Raw genomic sequence first — 19,851 nt, 5'->3', positions numbered from 1 at the left:
AAAAAAAAAAAGTGTAAACAAAGGTGATCTTATTTATATTTCTCCTTCTTCTTTGACTCAGCAAGCTCTGGATATGGTGGTAAAACGAGGAGTGTAGGATCAAAGCATCTGAGACTTGCATCTCTCCCGGCTCACGGAGGGTGTCTGCACCCCCTCCCAGCTCACTGAGGGCGTGTATCTGCCTTTATCTGTTTCTGAGCCACACAGGAAGCAGGTGTGCGGCTCACTGCCCTTTGGCCTCCTGTTGCTGTTTTGCACCCGTCACAAAGATGCGTCACCTGCAGCCCAGCCTGTGACATATGGTGGCAGGCCCGGCACAGGGAGAAACTGACAGGGAGGGCAGGTCCTGGGAGCTCGGAACATCACTGAGGTCACACTCACCCTTTCTTCTTAAGCCTCTGCTGTCTTCAGAGGAGACAGCTTTCAACAGCCAGCAGCTCTCTTACAATTCAGTTTCGGGACACCACCTCAGAGTAGCTGAGCACCCACTATGCAAATGATCTGTACCTCCCAGCACTGAGGTATGCAGTTTATAACCTAGGCGTGTGAGTGGTAAGCTAGCAAGGGGCTTCCTGCCTGCTTTGCATACCTCGGTTTTCTTGGATAGCTCCCACTTACAAACTGTTGGCTTTAAGCAATATTACTCTGGGCCTCCCTGGTGGCTCAGACGGTAAAGAATCTGGCTGCAATGTAGGCAACTTGGGTTCGATTCCTGGGTCGGCAAGATCCACTGGAGAAGAGAATGGTTATTCACTCCAGTATTCTTGCCTGGAGAATTCCATGGACAGAGGAGCCTGGTGGGCTACAGTCCATGGAGTGGCACAGAGTTGTCCACAACTAAGCAACTAACACTCTCATTTTCAGCAATACTACTCTAATAACTGGAAGATGGTCTCATCATTGGCATTTTTCTCTTAAAAAACATCAACAGTGAAAAGCCCGATAAGTTCACATTGCAGCAAGCTGCCTTGGTGGCTGATGACACCCACGATCTATAGGCTAAAATGTCTGTCACACCATGAACCATCACAAGAAACAGGAGAAAGGATTTTACTGTCTGTTTTCAGGGAACAGAGCTTTCACAAGAATTCTGGGACAGAATGAAAAAGGCCAGGGGAAATGCTCTCCCTGGGCTGTTATGGTCACTTGGGTGACAGCAGTCAGGCTCTCTCCTTGGTCCAGCCCAGTGACCAGCCCTGCCAAGGCCACCATCCTTTGGTGCCCTCCTGCCAAGAGCGGCCCAGACTTGCCTTTGGTACTGAGCTGTGAACGTCAGATTCCCCTTGGGAAAAGCAGGTGACTCCCATCGTAGAATATTCTTGAAATTAACTGAATTCATTCTGACATTTTCAGGAGGTGGAACCATTCCTAATGCTGTAAACATAAAGGGAAAAAAGTTGGCAACTCTCTTTCTCAAAATAGTTGCCCAAGAAAATAACCATGTCCAATACTCAGGTCATGTACTCTGGCTCAAAGTCTTCACATGGGCTTGTGGGAGAGGGAGACACGCTTTAGCAGTGCTGAGGAGTCTGAGATGGTATTTGAAGAGAAGAAATTGCTAAGGGGAGGACAGCAATAGAGACGTGGGGATGGATGAGGTGACCTGGAATTTGGGTGGTGGCAGAAAGGTGTGAGGGCTTTCCAAGTGGCTCAGTGGTAAGGAATCTACCTGCCAATGTAGGAAACGTGGGTTTGATCCCTGGGTCAAGAAGATCCCCTGGAGAAAGAAATGGCAATCCACTCCAGTATTCTTGCCTGGGAAATCCCATGGACAGAAGGAGCCTGGTGGGCTACCGTCCATGGGGTCACCAAAGAGTAGGACATGACTGAGTGACTAAAACAACAACAGAAAGGTGTGAGGGGGTAGATTTTAAATCTATTTCCAGATGTATAAACTTTAGACTTCCTGATACATTTGGTGTGAAGAAGTAGATGTTAATAGCCACTCCCTGCTTAAGCACCTTATGCTCTGACTGGGGCTGGGGGTGGAAATCAAACACCACCAAATATTCACTGAGAGGACTGTTGCTGAAGTTGAAGCTCCAATACTTTGGCCGCCTGATGCAAGGAACTGACTCATCGGAAAAGACCCTGATGCTGGGAAAGATTGAAGACAGGAGAAGGGGACGACAGAGGATGAGATGGTTGGGTGGCATCACCAACTCAATAGACATAAGTTTGAGCAAACTCCAGGAGACAGCAAAGGAAAGGAAAGAGAAGCCTGGTGTGCTGCAGTCCATGGGGTTGCAAAGAGTCAGACACAACTGAACAAAAACAACAATTTTAGGATTTGCATTAGGTTTGAGATACTGAAGGATACATAAGTAGGAATGTCAGAGACAGCTGGATGAATAAGCCTGGGGCACAGAGGGTAGATTTGAGCTAGAGATAGAAATAGTTGTTAAACTTTTTAACAGAAAATGCCAAACATACACAGAAGTACAGAGAAGAGTATAATAACTGCCACCGGACCATCACCCAACTAGCACCAACAGATAGAAATTTGAAAGTCACGAGCCCATGTTGTTGTTGTTCAGTCACTAAGTTGTGTCCGACTCTTCTGCAACCCCATGGACTGTAGCCCACCAGGCTCCTTCTAACCATGGGATTTCCCAGGCAAGATTACCGGAGTGGGTTGCCATTTACTACTCCAGGGGATCTTCCCTAACCAGGGATCAAACCTACACCTCCTGCATTGGCAAGATAAATTCTTTATCACCAAGCCACCAGGGAAGTCCAGTGTTAGTGTTAGTCCCGCCACAGTGTTAAGACTCCTTGGCACCCCATGGACTGCAGCTGGCCAGGCTCCTTTGTCCAAGGAATTCTCCAGGTAAGAATACTGGAGTGGGTTGCAATTTCATTCTCCAGGGGATCTTCCCCTCCCAGGGAAGGAACCTGGATCTCCTGCATTGCAAGCAGATTCTTTACCATCTGAGCCACCAGGGAAGCCCAGAGTTGGTATTTAATGCCAAAGTTCTGCTGGTAGCCCCCGGAGAGGTAGTAGTGTAGGAGAACGGGAGAAGAGAACTGGGTATGAACTTGGCTGATAGAGGTGGAGAATCCCAGGGAGAAACAGCCTGATATAGGTGGGAGGGAAGCCGGAGAATGAGAGATCCATCAGAAAGGAAGGAGGGATCCATAGTGTTATTTGAACCTGGGCAGGCAGTTTGGCGGACTATCCTGTAGCCCAAGTGGTAAAGAATCTGCCTGCGATGCAGGAGACCAGGGTTCAATCCCTGGGTCGGGAAGATCCCCTGGAGGAGGGAATGGCAACCCACTCCAGTATTCTTGCCTGGAGAATTCCATGAACCGCTAGAGAAGCCTGGCGGGCCCCAGTTTATGGGGTCGCAAAGAGTCGGACACGACTGAGTGACTAACACACACACAGTTTGGAGCAGGACAGGAAAGGTTTCACTGGATTTAGAACTCAGAAGCCCTAGAGCTGTAGGAGTTGAGGGGCAGAATTCAGACTTTGGAGTGCTGGGCCTAACAGCCCGCCCAGGAACTTAAACTTAGAGTGCGCCTCTGGGGGTGTGCTCGGGGGAGGGCGGGGGGGTTGTCTTTGGGGGTCAACGCTGCCCGGCGTCGTAGCCACGCCTCCCGCTTCCCGCGCTCACTTCCTCCAGTCGGGACGCAGCGCCACAGGCGAGACGGGGTCCCAGCGCGGGCAGCCCCGGGGGTCGAGCCGACGCCCCGGAGGCTACCCGGCGTCCCCTCCCCGCAGACCCCTCACCTGACATCAGGAGGCAGCCGCCCAGCCAGCTCCGGAGGCTGCGCGCCATAGTCGCGCCGGGACCCAGGAGGGCGCTCAAGCGGGGGAGCCCCGCGGACAGCCGCCAGGCACCGGGGCACACCCCCCGACCCCTTACGCCGGGGTCGCACGTACGCGCGCCCGCCTGCCAACTCCGAGGCTGCTTCCGGGAACCGGGGGAGGGGCGGGGCGACAGAGGCCCCGCCCTGCGGGGCCCGCCCCCGTCTGGGCCCCGCCTCTCGCTCCCTGCTCCAGGGGCCGCTGTCAGCCGCTTGACTGTGGCAGAAAAGGAGGTGAAAGGGGACTTTTCCCCTGCGGGTGAGTGGAAAACACCGTTAGTAAAACAGGGTGCGAAACTGTACATGCAGTGTCCCCGATTACATTAAACGCATGCTTTGAAAGGAACCCTCAAGTTAAATGAATACACTCCATATAGTAAAGAATGTGCCTGCAACGCAGGAGACCCGGGTTTGCTTCCTGGGTCAGAAAGATCCCCTTGGCGAAGGGCATGGCCATCCACCCACTCCAGGATTCTTGCCTTGAGAATTCCGTGGACAGAGGAGCCTGGGGGGCTGCAGTCCGTAGGGTCTCAAAAGAGTCGGATACGACTGATAGACTAACACAGAGCCAACCCAGAGTTGGTATCTGGGTGGTGGGATTAAGGGTGGTGATGGTTTTTTTTTTTTTTTTCTTCTGTTTTTCCTGCTTTGTACTTTATTCAAAGAAGATGAGGAATGATCTTCAATATTTGGGAATACAGAGGTCTATCAGAAAATACAGCAATTCATTTTGAGCTAATTCTAATTCATCCTCTGTCTCTCTTTTTTTAAAATATATTTTTCCCTCCCTTCTTGCTGTTATATTAGTTTTTGTCCAGGTAAATGCTAACTCACATAGTGTTCAGTTCAGTTCAGTTCAGTCGCTCAATCGTGTCTGACTCTTTGTGACCCCATGAGCCGCAGTACACCAGGCCTCCCTGTCCATCACCAACTCCTGGAGTCCACCCAAACCCATGTCCATCGAGTCGATGATGCCATCCAACCATCTCATCCTCTGTCATCCCCTTCTCCTCCTGCCTTCAATCTTTCCCAGCATCAGGGTCTTTCCCAACGACTCAGGTTTTTCTTAACACTGTACCGTATTCCCCAAATTTTCTCCAGTGAACAGTTGCAGTCTCTATGATCGCCTCTCCCCCACAAATAAACTGATTTTAAAGCATTCCATTAGCAAATCTAGCTTGAGAGGATCTTCTTTACTTTAACTCCCCTCTCCCCTCAGGGATAAGCGGCAACAGAGAACCAAGTCATTAACGTGACCAGAATCATTTCTCTCACAAGACTGCTGACAAAGGCTTAATTTCCTCCTTTTCAATGCATTAGTAGCAGTGATGAGGTTGGAAAACCCAGAGCAGGGTAAGTACTAGGTGATGTAAGACACTGGCTGACTTCTGTCGCTAGAACATTCCACAGGAACACGAGCTCAGGGAGGCAGAAGGTTCCTTTGGCTCCCAGAGGCCACGAAGTAGAGGGAGTTTTGTGTAACCCAGAGATGCCAGCAGAACTACACATCTGCTGCATATATCTCCTGTCTAATAAGAAACAAATGTGGAAACATTTCCAAGTTTATATTAAAAAGTATGTTTTATTTTTTACCAACCACTGTACAAAATTATATCTTAAAATATGACACAGACCCTGTCCCTCTCCCTTATGCAAATGTTTCTCTATTAGTCACCTGTCTGGCACCAGAGTTATTATGTGTGTGTGTGTCTGTCTTCCTCACTCAGATTGAGGAGGGCTGAGAGTTGAATTCTCAAGAGTGTAGGCGACACAATATTATCTAGGGGTGCCCCAGACTTGGTTGGGGCTTCCTTTTTTCCAATCCCAACCCAGAGCATGTGCTTCTGTTTCCTCGTGCGTGTCCTTGCTTTCTAACTGCCCACCCTCCCTTCTCTTTTTCTGTGGCTTTTCTGGTCTTTCCTCAAGCCTGTGGGGGGGGAAAAAAAAACCACTGCTGACTGCTCCTGCTATGAACTCTGCTGAATGTCTTCCTTTTCTCTCCCTACTCCACACTGACCCGATTTAATAATTTCCCAGAAATCTTACAGGGCCCTGGAACATCGCCTGAAAACCACAGGGAACTTTGTTCTTTACTCTGGGAAACATGATGCAGAATCATTAGACATCCATGACAGGAAAGGGAACAGGCAGGGCATTTTCCCCATCAAGGCAAATTGCCTTGAACAGGTAAACAGTGCACTGAATAATTGCTGAATGCTCTGTTTCCCACCTCCCCTCCCCCCAGAGTGAGCATTTGCATAGATGATGTCACCAGTGTCCTACTCCTCCCCAGGGAGAACACTCGGAGGCCCCAAAGGAGCACGTGCAGGTGCTGGGGGTGGGGGGTGAAGTCCGGAGGCAGCGTGTGTCCAAGTTAATTAAATTTTTTTAGATTCACTTGTCTTACTATATACCCATCCCCCATGTCAACATCTGACTCGGAAGTGTCACTTTTATCAGAAGGAGCATCTTGGGGCCTCGGGCACTCCGTAGAGGGGTTGGTGAAGGGCAGCTGTGTCCCTTCTTCACTGGCCACCAAAACGCTTGATTCTGTCTCGTTGAGGTCCTCCAGCTCGACTGTCTCTTCTGGACAAGATGGGGACATTAGAGTGACTTCTGAGTCCTTGTCATCCTCAAGGGCTCTCACACACACAGAGTTCAAATTCACGTTGAAGACGATTCTGCCCTCAGACCCCTCTGTGGAGTCACTGTCCTCCTCGGAAGTGGGGTCCTGCCACAGAGTCCCTCTCGTCTGGTAGCCCCCACTTGTGCCTTCCGACTGCCAGGGGCCGGGCCCTGGTGCCATGGGGGTCTCGGCGTCCCCCTTGGGCTCAGGCAGATACGGCTCCTTAGCACTGGGCTCACTACAGTCCTCCAAGCTGCAGTCCTCCAAGCTGGCTGAAGTGGTGGAAGTTGGACACAGCTTGCCCGTTAGTCCGTGCTTGGTGTAACCACCTGAATTTAAGTGGGGAGCTGCCTCATTTTCGATGTCATTTTCATCGTCATAATTATAATTCCACACTTTCTTCTTCCTGTTGACGTGAATGACTTCCACGGTAGCCACTTTTTCCAACGGGGGCAGCTCGGGAAACACCCAGACTGACAGTTTATAAAAATTCTTTAAAGAAAAACAAAAAAAGAGAGAGAGAATGATCAGTCCTGAGTGTTTGTTCTCTATCTTTTTGACATCTTAAACTTAATGGAGTTAACTAACTGCACAGAGATGGGAAAGGTGGCCATGAGGATGATGACAGCAACTACAACAATAGCGGACAGTTACACAGGGTTTACTGTTTGCGGAGTACTGCTTTTAGTAAACTACACGTTACAATTCATTTCATCCTCACGACTTCTCTATAAAGTAGGCTTACTAGTCTTGCTCCACTTTACAATGCAGAGAGGTTAAGAAACTTGCCCAAGTTGCAAGGAACGCTCAGTGGTGGAGGCTGGGTTTCAAACTAGGAGGCTGCCTGCAGTAGAGACTGGCCCACTCCTTCCCACTGCTGTCCCCTTGCTGCTTCTTGCTTGTTAGGGGAATCTATCCGTCAGTAGTTTGATAGATGGATAGATTTCAACTGGATAGATTTCACCTCCGGATTGCTGACATTCTTATGGGTGTCAGGAAACTGAGTAAGGAGAGATTCTAGGGAGCTGATCCCACTGGGGTCAGAGGTCCCTGGACTGGAGGACCTTAGAGATGCAGGTGACCCCTAAAGGGTCAGAGTTGAGAAGGAACAGAGAGACTGGAGGTTGCTCTAACCCAGCACCTCCAAGATACAACAGGTGAGGTGGGCTAAGGAGACCGGCTACAGTGGGGTCATGGTGAGGAGGGTGGTCGTGAGATTCCCTTTGCAGACCGTGAATCATCATCAGCATCCTTCTCCTTTCCATTGTCTTGGTCAAGCTGCCCAATGTGACAAGTCTACTTTTCCCTGACTCTATTCAGATACAGCCTTAGGATGAATTGTTCTATTGGGTTGTTTCATCATTTTTCTTATTTATTTATAGGGGCTGTTTGTATAACCTTGGGCTTCCCACGTGGCCCTAGTAGTAAAGAACCTGCCTGCCAGTGCCAGAGACAGAAGAGATGCGGATTCGATCCCTGGGTTGGGAAGATCCCCTGGAGTAGGAAATGGTAACCTGCTCCAGTATTCTTGCCAGGAAAATTCCATGGACAGAGGAGCCTGGCAGGCTATAGTCCATGGGGCCACAAAGCGTTGAACACGACTGAGTGAGCACTTATAGAACCTAGATGTTAATTATTTGTTGATTGTTTATGCTGCATGGATTTTCTCCTAGTCTGTGGCTTAACGTTTTACTCTTGTTATGATGACATTTAATGGAAAGAAAATTTCCATCTTAATTTAAGAAGGTATATCAATTTTCTTTCTCCATGGTTTCTGCTGAATCTTCCTTATCTTTAAGTATGACTCCTATATGCCCTTCTAAAACTTTTAATAGTTTTGCTGTTCATATTACAGTCTTTAATATGCCTGAAACTGATGTTTGTGTATAGTGTGAGGTAGGAATCTGATTTCATTTTTCCCCACATGGGTAGCATTTACTGACCTCAATCCTTTCCCCACAGCAATTCCTACAAAACCCTAAGCCTAACCTTGTTTCCACATATGTGAGTCTGTCTCTGGGCTCCCCATTTGACTAGATCTTTGTTAATGCCTTTCAACAGGGTTTGATAATTTTCTCCACAATGGGCTTGTGACATCTTCTGTTAGATTTCTTCCTTAAATACTTTAACAAATATTTTTATTACTATTGTAATGACGTTTTAAAAACTGTATGGTTTCACTTAAATTGCATGATTCCATTGAACTGTATGATTCTGAGGTCAAAACCAGGTAAGACTAATCTATGCTGTTAGAGTGTAGAGAGTGGTTATCCTGGGTGTGGGCAGTGACTGAGAGGTGGAAGAGAGACTTCTGGAAGGGGTTGGTCATGTTTTCTTTCTTGATCTGCATGTGACTTATGTGGGTTTGTTGAGTTTGTGAAAATTCAGTTTTTTGCTATGACTTGTGCACTCAATTTCTTGGATGTTGAAAAGCAACTTAATAGAAAAACATTTATTTTTAAGTGACTGTTGCTAGGGTATAAAAAGCAGCGTTTTTATGTTGATTACTTTGTGTGTAACAAACTTATTAGTCTAAATAAGTGGCTAATGTGGCTCAACTTATTAGTCCTAATACCTCATCCCTAGATTCTGAATTTCTTACTTAGCCAGTCATATCATCTAATAATGATCATTGTCTCTGCCCCCATTTTTCAGACTTTAACCTCCATAAGGGCATCTTTTCTGTTTGTTTTATTCACCTCTAGATCCCCAGCACCCAGCACATGTGGATATACAGTAAATACACAACACATATTTGTTAAATGCAAAAGAGGAGGTGTAGGAGGAGGAAAAGAAGAGAAGGGGGAAGGCGGTGGGGGGAGAGGAGGAGAAAAGAAAAGACAGTTAAAATTTTTTAACTTCTGTTCTTGTTTAGACATACATACACAAACATACTAGACCTAGGGTGTTCTGTTTTACTGTTCCTAGAGTTTGTACTTAAACACAGAGCAACACTTTTTACTGGAGAAATAGCAGACAGACACAAGATAACTATACTTGCTTTCATTACTTGGAGATAACATAATAACTGGTATAAATATAATTGGCATATAATTTGGGTTCATTTTAAGGACAGGAAAAACCCAGGGAGACCTGGGAGAAGGGTTAGTAATGAGTTTAGGTAATTCAGGCAGAAAATTATCCAGGACATGATGGGTGTAGTGCTAGGGGTTTTTATATCTCAAGGCTGCATGAGAAACATCAGTTGGAGTGGGATTTATCTAAGAGCTCAAAGCCACAGCTATACATGGCCAACAGAAGAGTTGGAGTGGAGGCTGAGAGTAAGCCTGCAACTGAACAGTAACATAAAAAACTCAAAAAGATATACTGTTAAAGCTACAAAAGATTAAGTTATACTGATAGATAAAAAAAAAAAAAAAAAAAACCACGACAGGGATCACAGTATGGATAAAATCCAACACAGAGCCATTTACTTCTCGTAAGCCACAGCCAAATGCCACCTAGGTTCAAATACTAATTATAATGAAAAACTCCACAAGCACCCCTCCTCCCAAACAGTCCATCCCCCAACTCAACCTAAACAAACAAGAACAAGAAAAAGAAGAGAAGAGCAGTCATAACAGAGTGAAATAATGCCAGTTGCAAGGACTTGGATGGACCTAGAGACTATCATATTAAGTGGAGAAAGACATATTAAGTCAGAGAGAAAGACAGATATCATACGCTATCACTTATTTGTGGAATCGGAAAAAAAAAATGATACAAATGAACTTAGAGAATCCTGATGGGCTATAGTCCGTGGGGTCACAAAGAGTCAGACATGACTGAGCGACTCACACTTTCACTTTACTTTTTCATTACTGTATAAAAGTAGGTAAACAATAAGGACTTATTGTATAGCACAGGGAGCTATATTCAATATCTTGTAATAAGCTATAATGGAAAAGAATCTGAAAAAGAAATTATATATATTCTTTTTCAAATTCTTATATATATATATTATTAAACTGAATCAGTTTCTGAATGCTTGAACACAGCATTGCAAATAAACTATACTTCAATTAAAAACATTTAAAGAAACAAAAAAATAAAAAAAAAGGACTATACTTTTACCACCTGTAGAGAGAGATTTATTTGTGGCTATTTAAAAAATAGAAGGTGAATGAGTTCAAACATAGAATATCTTCTAATGTAGAAGGAACTATCTGAATATCTTCTAATGCAGAAGGAAAGTGACAGGACAGGGAAAATGAAAAATGATGGGCAAAGTGGTTGAATCAAAACATGTGAGGAGGTGTTAGAAATATGTAAGATCAGTACCTAGACTTGGTTGAGTGCCAAAGATTCTGAGCAGGAAGAATATGCCTCATGAAACACAGAGAAAACACAAGACCAAGTGGCTGGTTCCACTTACGAAGGACACACATAAGAGACCCCTGGGGGACCGTTATACTATGATAAATGAGTACAAGTAGGAAAAAAAAAAGATTAATCAATGTAGGCAAAGCTTTGGAGAAAGCTGTACACCATGATGTTGACACTAGCATTATAAATCAGTTCTTTATATTTTCATATAAGATATATTCACTTTGTGTATATATTCCACATAAGTAATCCAAACTAAAATGACAACCTGTATTAAAATGTTCATTGTGTTACTCCTAATGGCCGAAGAAATGAAAGGAAAAGAAATAATGAAAAGGAAATCAATCCAAATGCCCGACAGCTGAGAAATGATTAAGGAAAAAGGAGACATTAATAACAATGGAACACTGTGACGATGGAAAATCATATGTGGACAAAGTATGAAAAGAAAGCAGAAAATGCAATATATAGGTTTATAGGAATGGTAAAGAACCCAGAGTGATACAACACCTTGATGCTTTGAGAAAATAGGGTTTCTTCTATGAAGATATTTAAGTATATAATAAAAATTCTTAAGTCAAAATGAAAAATAAAGGTAGAAATGAAAAAAAAATACATACCAAAACTTTGGGGAAATCATTTCTTAAGCATATATAGCCAATCCGTTTCAGTATCATTACAGTGCTTATGAAGACAGCAGTTATTAAAAACAGAGTAATTATTCCTCCTATTGTAGCAGATTCTGATGACTCTGTTGATGAAAAATTAAATGGCTTTATTTAAAAGTAGATCCACTGAACACTCACAGTTGGGAACAAATGTATATTAATCTGGTGGTGGAAGAGTTTATTATGGGGGCAAAAGTTGGAAAATCTACTGTTTAATATCAAAGAATGGAAAGTAATCCAAGTATACATTTTTAAAAAATGTTAAAATTCAGTTTCTAAAAGTAAAATTTCTTCCAGTTGATAATTATGCTTTATGACTGCATTGTCCAATAATGTGGTGGTTTAGCCACATGTGACCATTTAAATATAAATTATTAAAAAAAAAAAAAAAAACGAAAAAACAAAAAACTGTTTCTGAGTCATACTAGCCAGGTCTCCAGAGGGAGTTGAAAAAGGGAGTTTGTCTAAAGATGACAATCGGGTCACTTGGAAGCTGGACTCTGGCCATGCCAGAACCCAGAACTGGGGTGTGGTAGATCTTGTTTTGTCCAGTTATGAGTTCTCCTTTAGCTTCTTGTCAAAATAACTTTTCAAAAATTTCAATTTTCTGAATGTAAACAGCTTTTTCCTGTAAGTCCAACTAGGCTGAGAAGAAATCAGTACTTATAGAATTAAGGCTGTCTTTGATATCCAGAAAATCTTTTATTAATATTAATCCTATAACCACAGCCTCAAGCAAAACAATACAGGAGAAAAACAACTAAAGATGGCTCATATCTTTCTAATGTCTTTTAAAAGGTTAAAGAATGGACAGAAAGAAACTCGGTGAAGATCTGAGCCCTTAGACGGCAGAAGACTCATGAACCCCTTTCATTCCCATCAAGAATGAATGGACCGTCATCAAGAAAATTTACAAATAATAAATGCTGCAGAGGGTGTGGAGAGAAGGGAACCATCCTACACTGCAGGTGAGAATGCAGACTGGTACAAACTTAAGGAGAACAGTATGGAGGTTCCTTACAAAACTAAAAATAGAGGTACTATATGATCCAACAGTCCCACTCCTGGGCATGTATACAGAGATATATGCGCCAGTGTTCACTTCAGCACTATTTACAATCACCAGGACATGGTGCAACCTAAATGTCCATCCACCGAGGAATGGATAAAGAAGACTGTGTACATATATACAATGGAATATTACCAAGCCATAAAAAAGGATGAAATAATGTCATTTGTAGCAACACAGATGGACCTAGAGATTGTCATACTGAGTGAAGTAAGTCATATAGAAAAAGACAAATATATGATATCGCTTATATGTGGAATCTAAAAAAATAGTGCAAATAAAACTTATTCACAGAACAGAATAGATTCACAGACGTAAAAAACAAACTTATGGTTCAAGGGGGAAGTGGGAGAGGGATAAACTGGGATCGACATATACACATTACTATATATAACGTAGCTAACTAATAAAGACCTACTATAATGCACAGGGAACTCTTCTCAATACTCTGTAGTGACCTATACGGGGAACGAATCTGAAAAACAGTGTATATATACATATGTATAATCGATTCACTTTGCTGTATACTTGAAACTAGAGTAATATTACAAATCAACTATATTCCAATAAAAATTAAAAAAAAAGAATGAAGATGTGTCATATCAATGGCAGCTATAGAATCAGATCTAGTCATAAAGGCACACCTTTATAATACAAAATCCTTACATGTATAGAGCTTACATTCCTGAAGAGGATTCTGTGAACCTACGTGGTTTCTTTGGAGGAGCAATATGATGTCATGGGATCTTGACCCGTGGGTCCCACCGCTCTGAGTCCCTTGAACTAGAATTTCTATTTTGGCTCTGCTTCCAGGGAATGTAAACATGACACCACCCTATTTAAAAGAGACCTGGGGCTTCCCTGGTGGTCCAGTGGTAAAGAATCTGCCTTGCCATGCAGGGGATGTAGACTCAGTCCCTGGTCTGGGAAGATTCTACATGCCATGGGGCAACCATGCACTGCAACTAAGACTCAATGCAGTCAAATTTTATATACATATATTCAAGTTAAAGAGACCTACCAGATGTTCAAGCTGGTTTTAGAAAAGGCAGAGGAACCAGAGATCAAATTGCCAACATCTGACGGATCATCAAAAAAGCAAGAGAGTTCCAGAAAAACATCTATTTCTGCTTTATTGACTATGCCAAAGCCTTTGACTGTGTGGGTCACAATAAACTGTGGAAAATTATGAAAGAGCTGGGAATACCAGACCACCTGATCTACCTCTTGAGAAATCTGTATGCAGGTCAAGAAGCAGCAGTTAGAACTGGACATGGGCTAATCTAACTGGTTAGAACCAGTTAGGACTGGTTCCAAATAGGAAAAGAAGTATGTCAAGGCTGTATATTGTCACCCTGCTTATTTAACTTAATAAGGCTATGGTTTTTCCAGTGGTCATGTATGGATGTGAGAGTTGGGCTGTGAAGAAAGCTGAGTGCCGAAGAATTGATGCTTTTGAACTGTGGTGTTGGAGAAGACTCTTGAGAGTCCCTTGGACTGCAAGGAGATCCAACCAGTCCATCCTAAAGGAGATCAGTCCTGGGTGTTCATTGGAAGGACTGATGCTAAAGCTGAAACTCCAATACTTTGGCCACCTGATGCGAAGAGTTGACTCATTGGAAAAGACCCTGATGCTGGGAGGGATTGGGGGCAGGAGGAGAAGGGGACGACATCACCGACTCGATGGACATAGGTTTGGGTGAACTCCAGGAGTTGGTGATGGACAGGGAGGCCTGGTGTGCTGCGATTCATGGGGTTGCAAAGAGTCGGACACGACTGAGTGACTGAACTGACTGACTGAACTGACCATCCTTTACCAGACATTACCCCTCCCCTGCCCTTTCTGCTTAATTTTTCTCCAGAGTATTATAGTATTATACTTAACCATCCCTTAACACAATACATATTTTATTTTTTTGAATCTTGTTCTTTTGTCTCCCAATGTAAACTCTATAAACTAAGGAATTTTTATCTGTTTTATTCACTGCTGTATCCCCAGTATCTAGAAGAGTATCTGGCCCATAGTGGGCCCCAATAAACATTTGTCAAATGGATGAGGACACCTTTCCCTGGGGAACTTACTGAAAAGAAGTCAGCTGATTAGTTTAAGATTTGACAAGAGGGAGGCATTTCTCCATTTCTCTGGAATAAATCCCCCTTTATCAATACTGCTTTAAGATATCAGTGTTTTACCACTGATATCCCAGTAACTTAACTCTGGTTCTAGCTCATCCTTTAAGGATCCCCCACCATCCAAACCTACCTGGTCCCTGGGTTTAGCTAGTTGAGGGTGGCTCACATGGCCAGTTTACACAGTGAGAGGGGTCACATGATCTGAACCTACTTGGTTCCTGAAGTTTCAGACAAGAATTGTGGCATGAAATATTTGGATAGCGAGGCATACCTGTACCTTAACTGTCTCATGTAATGATAAAAGAACAGACGCTGAAGTATACAAAGTGATGTGTTCCTACCACGGAAGCATGAAGCAATGGGCCAGCATGTTGCCATATGACCATTCTTAGCAGGTGAAACAGGGAAGAGTCAGGGGAGACACTGAGTCACCACAGAGCAAGGACATCACCTTCCAGTGCCTTTGGTCAGGCAGTGGCACCCCACTCCAGTCCTCTTGCCTGGAAAATCCCATGGATGGAGGAGCCTGGTAGGCTGCAGTCCATGGGGTTGCTAAGAGTCAGGCACGACTGAGCGACTTCACTTTCATTTTTCACATTCATGCATTGGAGAAGGAAATGGCAACCCACTCCAGTGTTCTTGCCTGGAGAATCCCAGGGATGGCAGAGCCTGGTGGGCTGCCGTCTATGGGGTCATACAGGGTCGGACACGACTGAAGCGACTTAGCAGCAGCAGCAGGAGCAGGTTCACCTAAGGGCAGACTGAGTTTCAGCCAACCACGGTCCGTCAAGTCCTATTTCTAATCTGAGTTTTTATTGCTGTGACACTCTGATTTATAATAAGAAGTACATATTTGGTCTTTGTCCTCAAGTCTGAAACCCTTAGAAATTCCTAAATAATAAGAGCAAAGAAAGTGAAAGGAGCTTTTTTTGTTATTCAGAACAAGCCCCTCTGAACTTCACTTGGTTTATGTGAAACCCAAAATGAATGAACATAATTTGTGTCCTAACACCAATTCTCAACATCAACTAGGTGTCCAGAGATTCGACTCGTTTCTGATAGTACCAGGAGTTAGTGCAGAACCCACAGGGCTATCTATGGGCTTTGATGATTTGCTAGAATGGCTCACAGAACTCATGAAAACAGTTTACTCCCTAGATTCCTGGTATATTATAAAAGATTATAACTCAGGAACAGGCAGAAGGAAGAGATACACAGGGCCAGGTATGCGGGATGGAGCTTGGACTTCTGTGCCGTCTCTGGGCATGCCATCCTCCCAGCATCTCAGTATGTTCACCAACTTGGGAGTTCTCCAAACCCCATCATTTATGGTTTTTAAGAAGGACTCGTTATATAGACATGACCAATTAAATTCTTGGCCACTGGTGGTCACTTCAACCTCTAGCCCTTCTCTCCTCCCCAGAAGTCAAGGGGTGGGGCTGATAGTTCCAACCCTCTACATCACAGGGTTGGTTGCCGGGGGATCTTTCCAAATGTCAACGGATATGAACATCCACTGCTCATTATTTTCTCAGGAAGCCTATTGTTTTGCCCCGTGTATCTCTTCCTTCTGCCTGTTCCTGAGTTATAATCTTTTATAATATACCAGGAATTGGTGTTAGGACGCAAATTATGTTCATTCATTTTGGGTTTACGTTTTTATAAGAGCCATAGGCATGAAGAGACTATATGCAGTTTTAGGTTTGTTCAGTTGCTAAGTCATGTCCAACTCTTTGCGACCTCATGAACTATGGCACGCCAGACTTCCCTGTCCTTCACTCACTGTCTCCCAGAGTCTGCTCAAACTCATGTCCAATAGTTGGATGCCATCCAACCATCTCATCCTCTATTGTCCCCTTCTCTTTCCCTCAATCTTTCCCAGCATCAAGGTCTTTTCCAATGAGTTGGCTCTTCAAATCAGGTGGCCAAAGGATCGGAGCTTCCGTTTCAGCACCAGTCCTTCCAATGAATATTCAGGGTTGATTTCCTTTAGGATTGACTGGTTTGACCCCTTTGCTGTCCAAGGGACTCTCAAGAGTCTTCTCCAGCACCATAATTTGAAAGCATCAATTCTTCAGCATTCAGTCTTCTTAGTGGTCCAACTGTCATATCCGTACATGACTACTGGAGAAACCACAGCTTTGACTATACGGACCTCTGTCAGCTGCTAGGTTGGTCATAGCTTTTCTTTCAAGGAGCAAGCATCTTTTAATTTCATGGCTGCAGTCACCATCCACAGTGATTTTGGAGCCCAAGAAAGTAAAGTCTGTCACTGTTTCCACTGTTTCCCCACCTATTTACCATAAAGTGATGGGACTGGATGCCACGATCTTAGTTTTTTTAATGTTGAGTTAAATATGGGCAAAGTTTTACCCATATGTAACTGACATTATAAACATGATTTAAGTTAAAGCTGTGAAATAGTTTTTCCTTTAAAATTGATCTGTGTATCATTTGATTCTGAGTAACACTGGTGAATAAACTCACACTGCCTGGAGTTATAGCAAACACCAGGCAACTTGACATGTCAGCTGCTAATTAGTGGAGCTCACTTCATCCGCAAAGAAGCCATCACACTTACAGTCACTCCCTTCTAAATCTCATCTTATTTTGACTCTGGTAAATCAGAGCACTAAAGAAACTCTCACTGGGATTGGGAAATTCAGAAAGGCTTCTTTGGGGGAGATTTTCATAGATTTTCACTCTGGGCAAAACAATTGGCTTCCTGAGAAAATAATGAGCAGTGGATGTTCCTAAGGCTGACTGTCCTTCCTGCAAATTCCTCCATTCGAAGGAAGGTTCGGGGAGGACGTTGTATGCTGTTTTGACACCTTGGCCACAGAAGGGCTTTCAGCCTTCATCCGTGACCAGCTCATCCACACTGGCAAGTTCCATTTTCATCCATGAGTTACAGCCAACCTTCTGGAGAGCCAGGCCATGTCTGTGGACCTCACTGCGACTGTCGTCCTACCCTTTGGCACCTCTGCAGGCAGTTGCTTCAGGAACCAAGCCTCCTCCAACACTTGACTTGAATAACGGCCAAACCAAGGCCACACAGAACTGAACCCGATCCTGCCCCAGAAATAAATCATTTCCACTTTAGCCTCCTGAAGTGGAAGTTACCTGACTGTCCCCATGGGATGGCAACATAAAAGCAGCTCTACCACATGGTAGAGTCTGACCAACAGAAGACATCTCTGTGATGTGCCTTGTCGGATGAAATATCATTAGTGCTTCGCGATTTTCAGATTAAGCAAACCATGAATTTTCAAAAACTGTCATACCTGATTCTCGTCTGGGTCGAAAGAGGGTACATTTTAAGGGAGATCTGTTTATTTTTCTTGGATCTTTAGGCTCAAAATAAACGGATATACAGTAGTTTGTGTTTGGAATTAACTTGTCGATGACATAATTGAAATTTTTGGTGATGTTTCCAGTTATTTGGGGTTGATGCTGTAAAAATGTGCAAAAGAGAAAAAAACATCAGTAAGACATTAAGTGAGAATTTCGTTTAGAGGCAAGCCCTAAGAGAGTCTTTGAGAATTGGTCTTCAAATCTTAAAAACACAGATAGAAATATCATAGGCTTGGCAAGAAAAAGTTATTTATAAGTTACTCAGGCAAATGATTTATTCAAAATTACATGCACATGTATAAACACACACATCTTTAACCATGAAATCTAGTCTAGCAACTTCCTTTGACAAATGAGGAGAAAAAGACCCAATGAGGAATAAAGGTCTCCAGGATGTCATTTTTGTAAGGTGATGTTACTCAAGATCACCTTGCAAAAATCAGAAAATAAGATTATCCTACTTCATTAATGATATGAATCTACACTTCAGAAACTGCTTTCATATATATTAATTCATCTGATTATCAAAAGAGTCTGAAAAGTAGGCATTATTCCCGTTCTCCAGATGAGGAAACTGTAGCTCAGAGTGGTTTAGTAACCTCCTCAAGGCCACACAGTTCTGTGGCAGAACTGAAGCTGAGGTCTAATTTCCCTGTCCTTTCCCTAAAAACACCTTGCCTCTTCTTCCCTGGCTACTTCTGTTCCATTTTGGAATTAAAGAGATGATCTGAAGAGGTTCTTTCATGAAAAATAACTTTTGTAGAATGGTTTATAGTCTTTAAAGTACATTCTTACCAAAGGTTTAATAAATGAAGCTTTCCACCAGCTCAAATACAGCATTCTATAATATTTTTCTGCAAGTTTCTATTTGGAAGGAAGAGGAATTTTTTTTTCTCACCCCACCCCGCAATAAACTTAAAGGTCATGCATGGCGGGACGGAGCAGAAGTGCCCTGGTGGGAGTGCTCTGGCCTGGAAGGGAAACCACCAAAGCGTAGCTGGGCACCAGAACTCTGGGTCCCACACATGGGATGTTCTTTGTGGTCATCATGTGATCTGCAGTCTGCAACGCTTGCTTCCTGTTTCACTGGAAGCTCCTTCCCCCTTGGTGGCCGTGGACTCCGCCTCCCCCACTATGACTCAGATGGGTAGTTCCTGCTCAGAGCCAAGGTCAACCCCTGCCCAAGGTCATGACAGTCTGCCCACTCATCTCCAGAACATCACTCCCCTCCCCCACTCCCCTTACCACCTGGAACATTCCCTCCGCATAGGGACTTGCTGTCATTTCTTCCATCTAAAAAGTCCCTCCATAGACCCCACTTCCCCTTCCAGCTATCATAGCATCTCCCTACTCCCCTTTATAGAAAACCCTGGAGACGTCTTTCCTGAACTCAAAAGCAATGAAGCCCAGACCCTTCGGTTTTGATTGTCCAAATCATCCACACTGTGGACAAATTAGCAATGGACATTCGACAAATTAGCAATGGACACATTGGACAAATTAGCAATGTATTCATTGCCAAGTCAGAACTGTTTTGACCACTTACCCTCTTAACACTGTTCCCTGCATGCTCTTCAATAAATGCTAAGTAAAACTGTAATTCTTCACTTAGTATCCCGGGACTGTCGAATTGAAATTTCACATTCACACTGATGTGGTTTGTAAAACCAACAATCTCAAACTCTGGTGGGTCCAAAGGCTCTGTTTAGAAAATGAAATAAACCCCAAGGTTGATCAATAAATAGCATAACCGTAATGATAACCATTGTCCTGATACAACCATACCTCTTTACAGCTCTCTTTTTGATTTCCTGTGGCCCTCGAGGCATGGGTTATATATATGCATATTTTATTTGGTGAAAAAC

At 43.8% G+C, this 19,851-nt stretch overlaps 2 protein-coding genes across 14 annotated transcripts in view; both read right to left on the bottom strand.

Moving 5' to 3' along the window:
• Positions 1-3,872, bottom strand: part of IL10RB (interleukin 10 receptor subunit beta) — a 30,212-nt gene extending 26,340 nt beyond the window's left edge. For all 11 annotated transcript variants that reach the window (XR_015135177.1, XM_086322432.1, XM_086322463.1 and 8 more), the window contains exons 1-2: positions 3,734-3,872; positions 1,251-1,374 (exon numbers count right to left, since the gene is read on the bottom strand). Coding sequence is in view for 10 of the 11 variants with exons in the window: in XM_086322432.1 (XP_086178558.1) it covers positions 1,251-1,374; positions 3,734-3,782 (173 nt within the window). In the remaining variant the exon portion in view is untranslated. The remainder of the gene's footprint in view (positions 1-1,250; positions 1,375-3,733) is intronic.
• A 1,500-nt stretch (positions 3,873-5,372) lies between these two features.
• IFNAR2 (interferon alpha and beta receptor subunit 2) overlaps positions 5,373-19,851 on the bottom strand; it is a 34,543-nt gene continuing 20,064 nt past the window's right edge. For 2 of the 3 annotated variants that reach the window (XM_086322401.1, XM_086322408.1), the window contains 4 exons: positions 19,533-19,687; positions 17,917-18,085; positions 11,383-11,513; positions 5,373-6,928 (listed from right to left, as the gene is read on the bottom strand). In XM_086322401.1, coding sequence (XP_086178527.1) covers positions 6,185-6,928; positions 11,383-11,513; positions 17,917-18,085; positions 19,533-19,687 — 1,199 coding nt within the window. In that variant the 3' untranslated portion in view covers positions 5,373-6,184. The remainder of the gene's footprint in view (positions 6,929-11,382; positions 11,514-17,916; positions 18,086-19,532; positions 19,688-19,851) is intronic. The other variant, XM_086322417.1, reaches the window with a different exon arrangement.

The sequence above is a fragment of the Bos grunniens genome, chromosome 1 (genome assembly GCF_055505025.1).
Source record: "Bos grunniens cultivar Pamir isolate PY7600 chromosome 1, Bosgru_T2T1.0, whole genome shotgun sequence".
Lineage (NCBI taxonomy): Eukaryota > Metazoa > Chordata > Mammalia > Artiodactyla > Bovidae > Bos > Bos grunniens.
The sequence above is the reverse complement of the archived record's forward strand: the minus strand, read 5'-3'. Positions and strand labels throughout refer to the sequence as shown.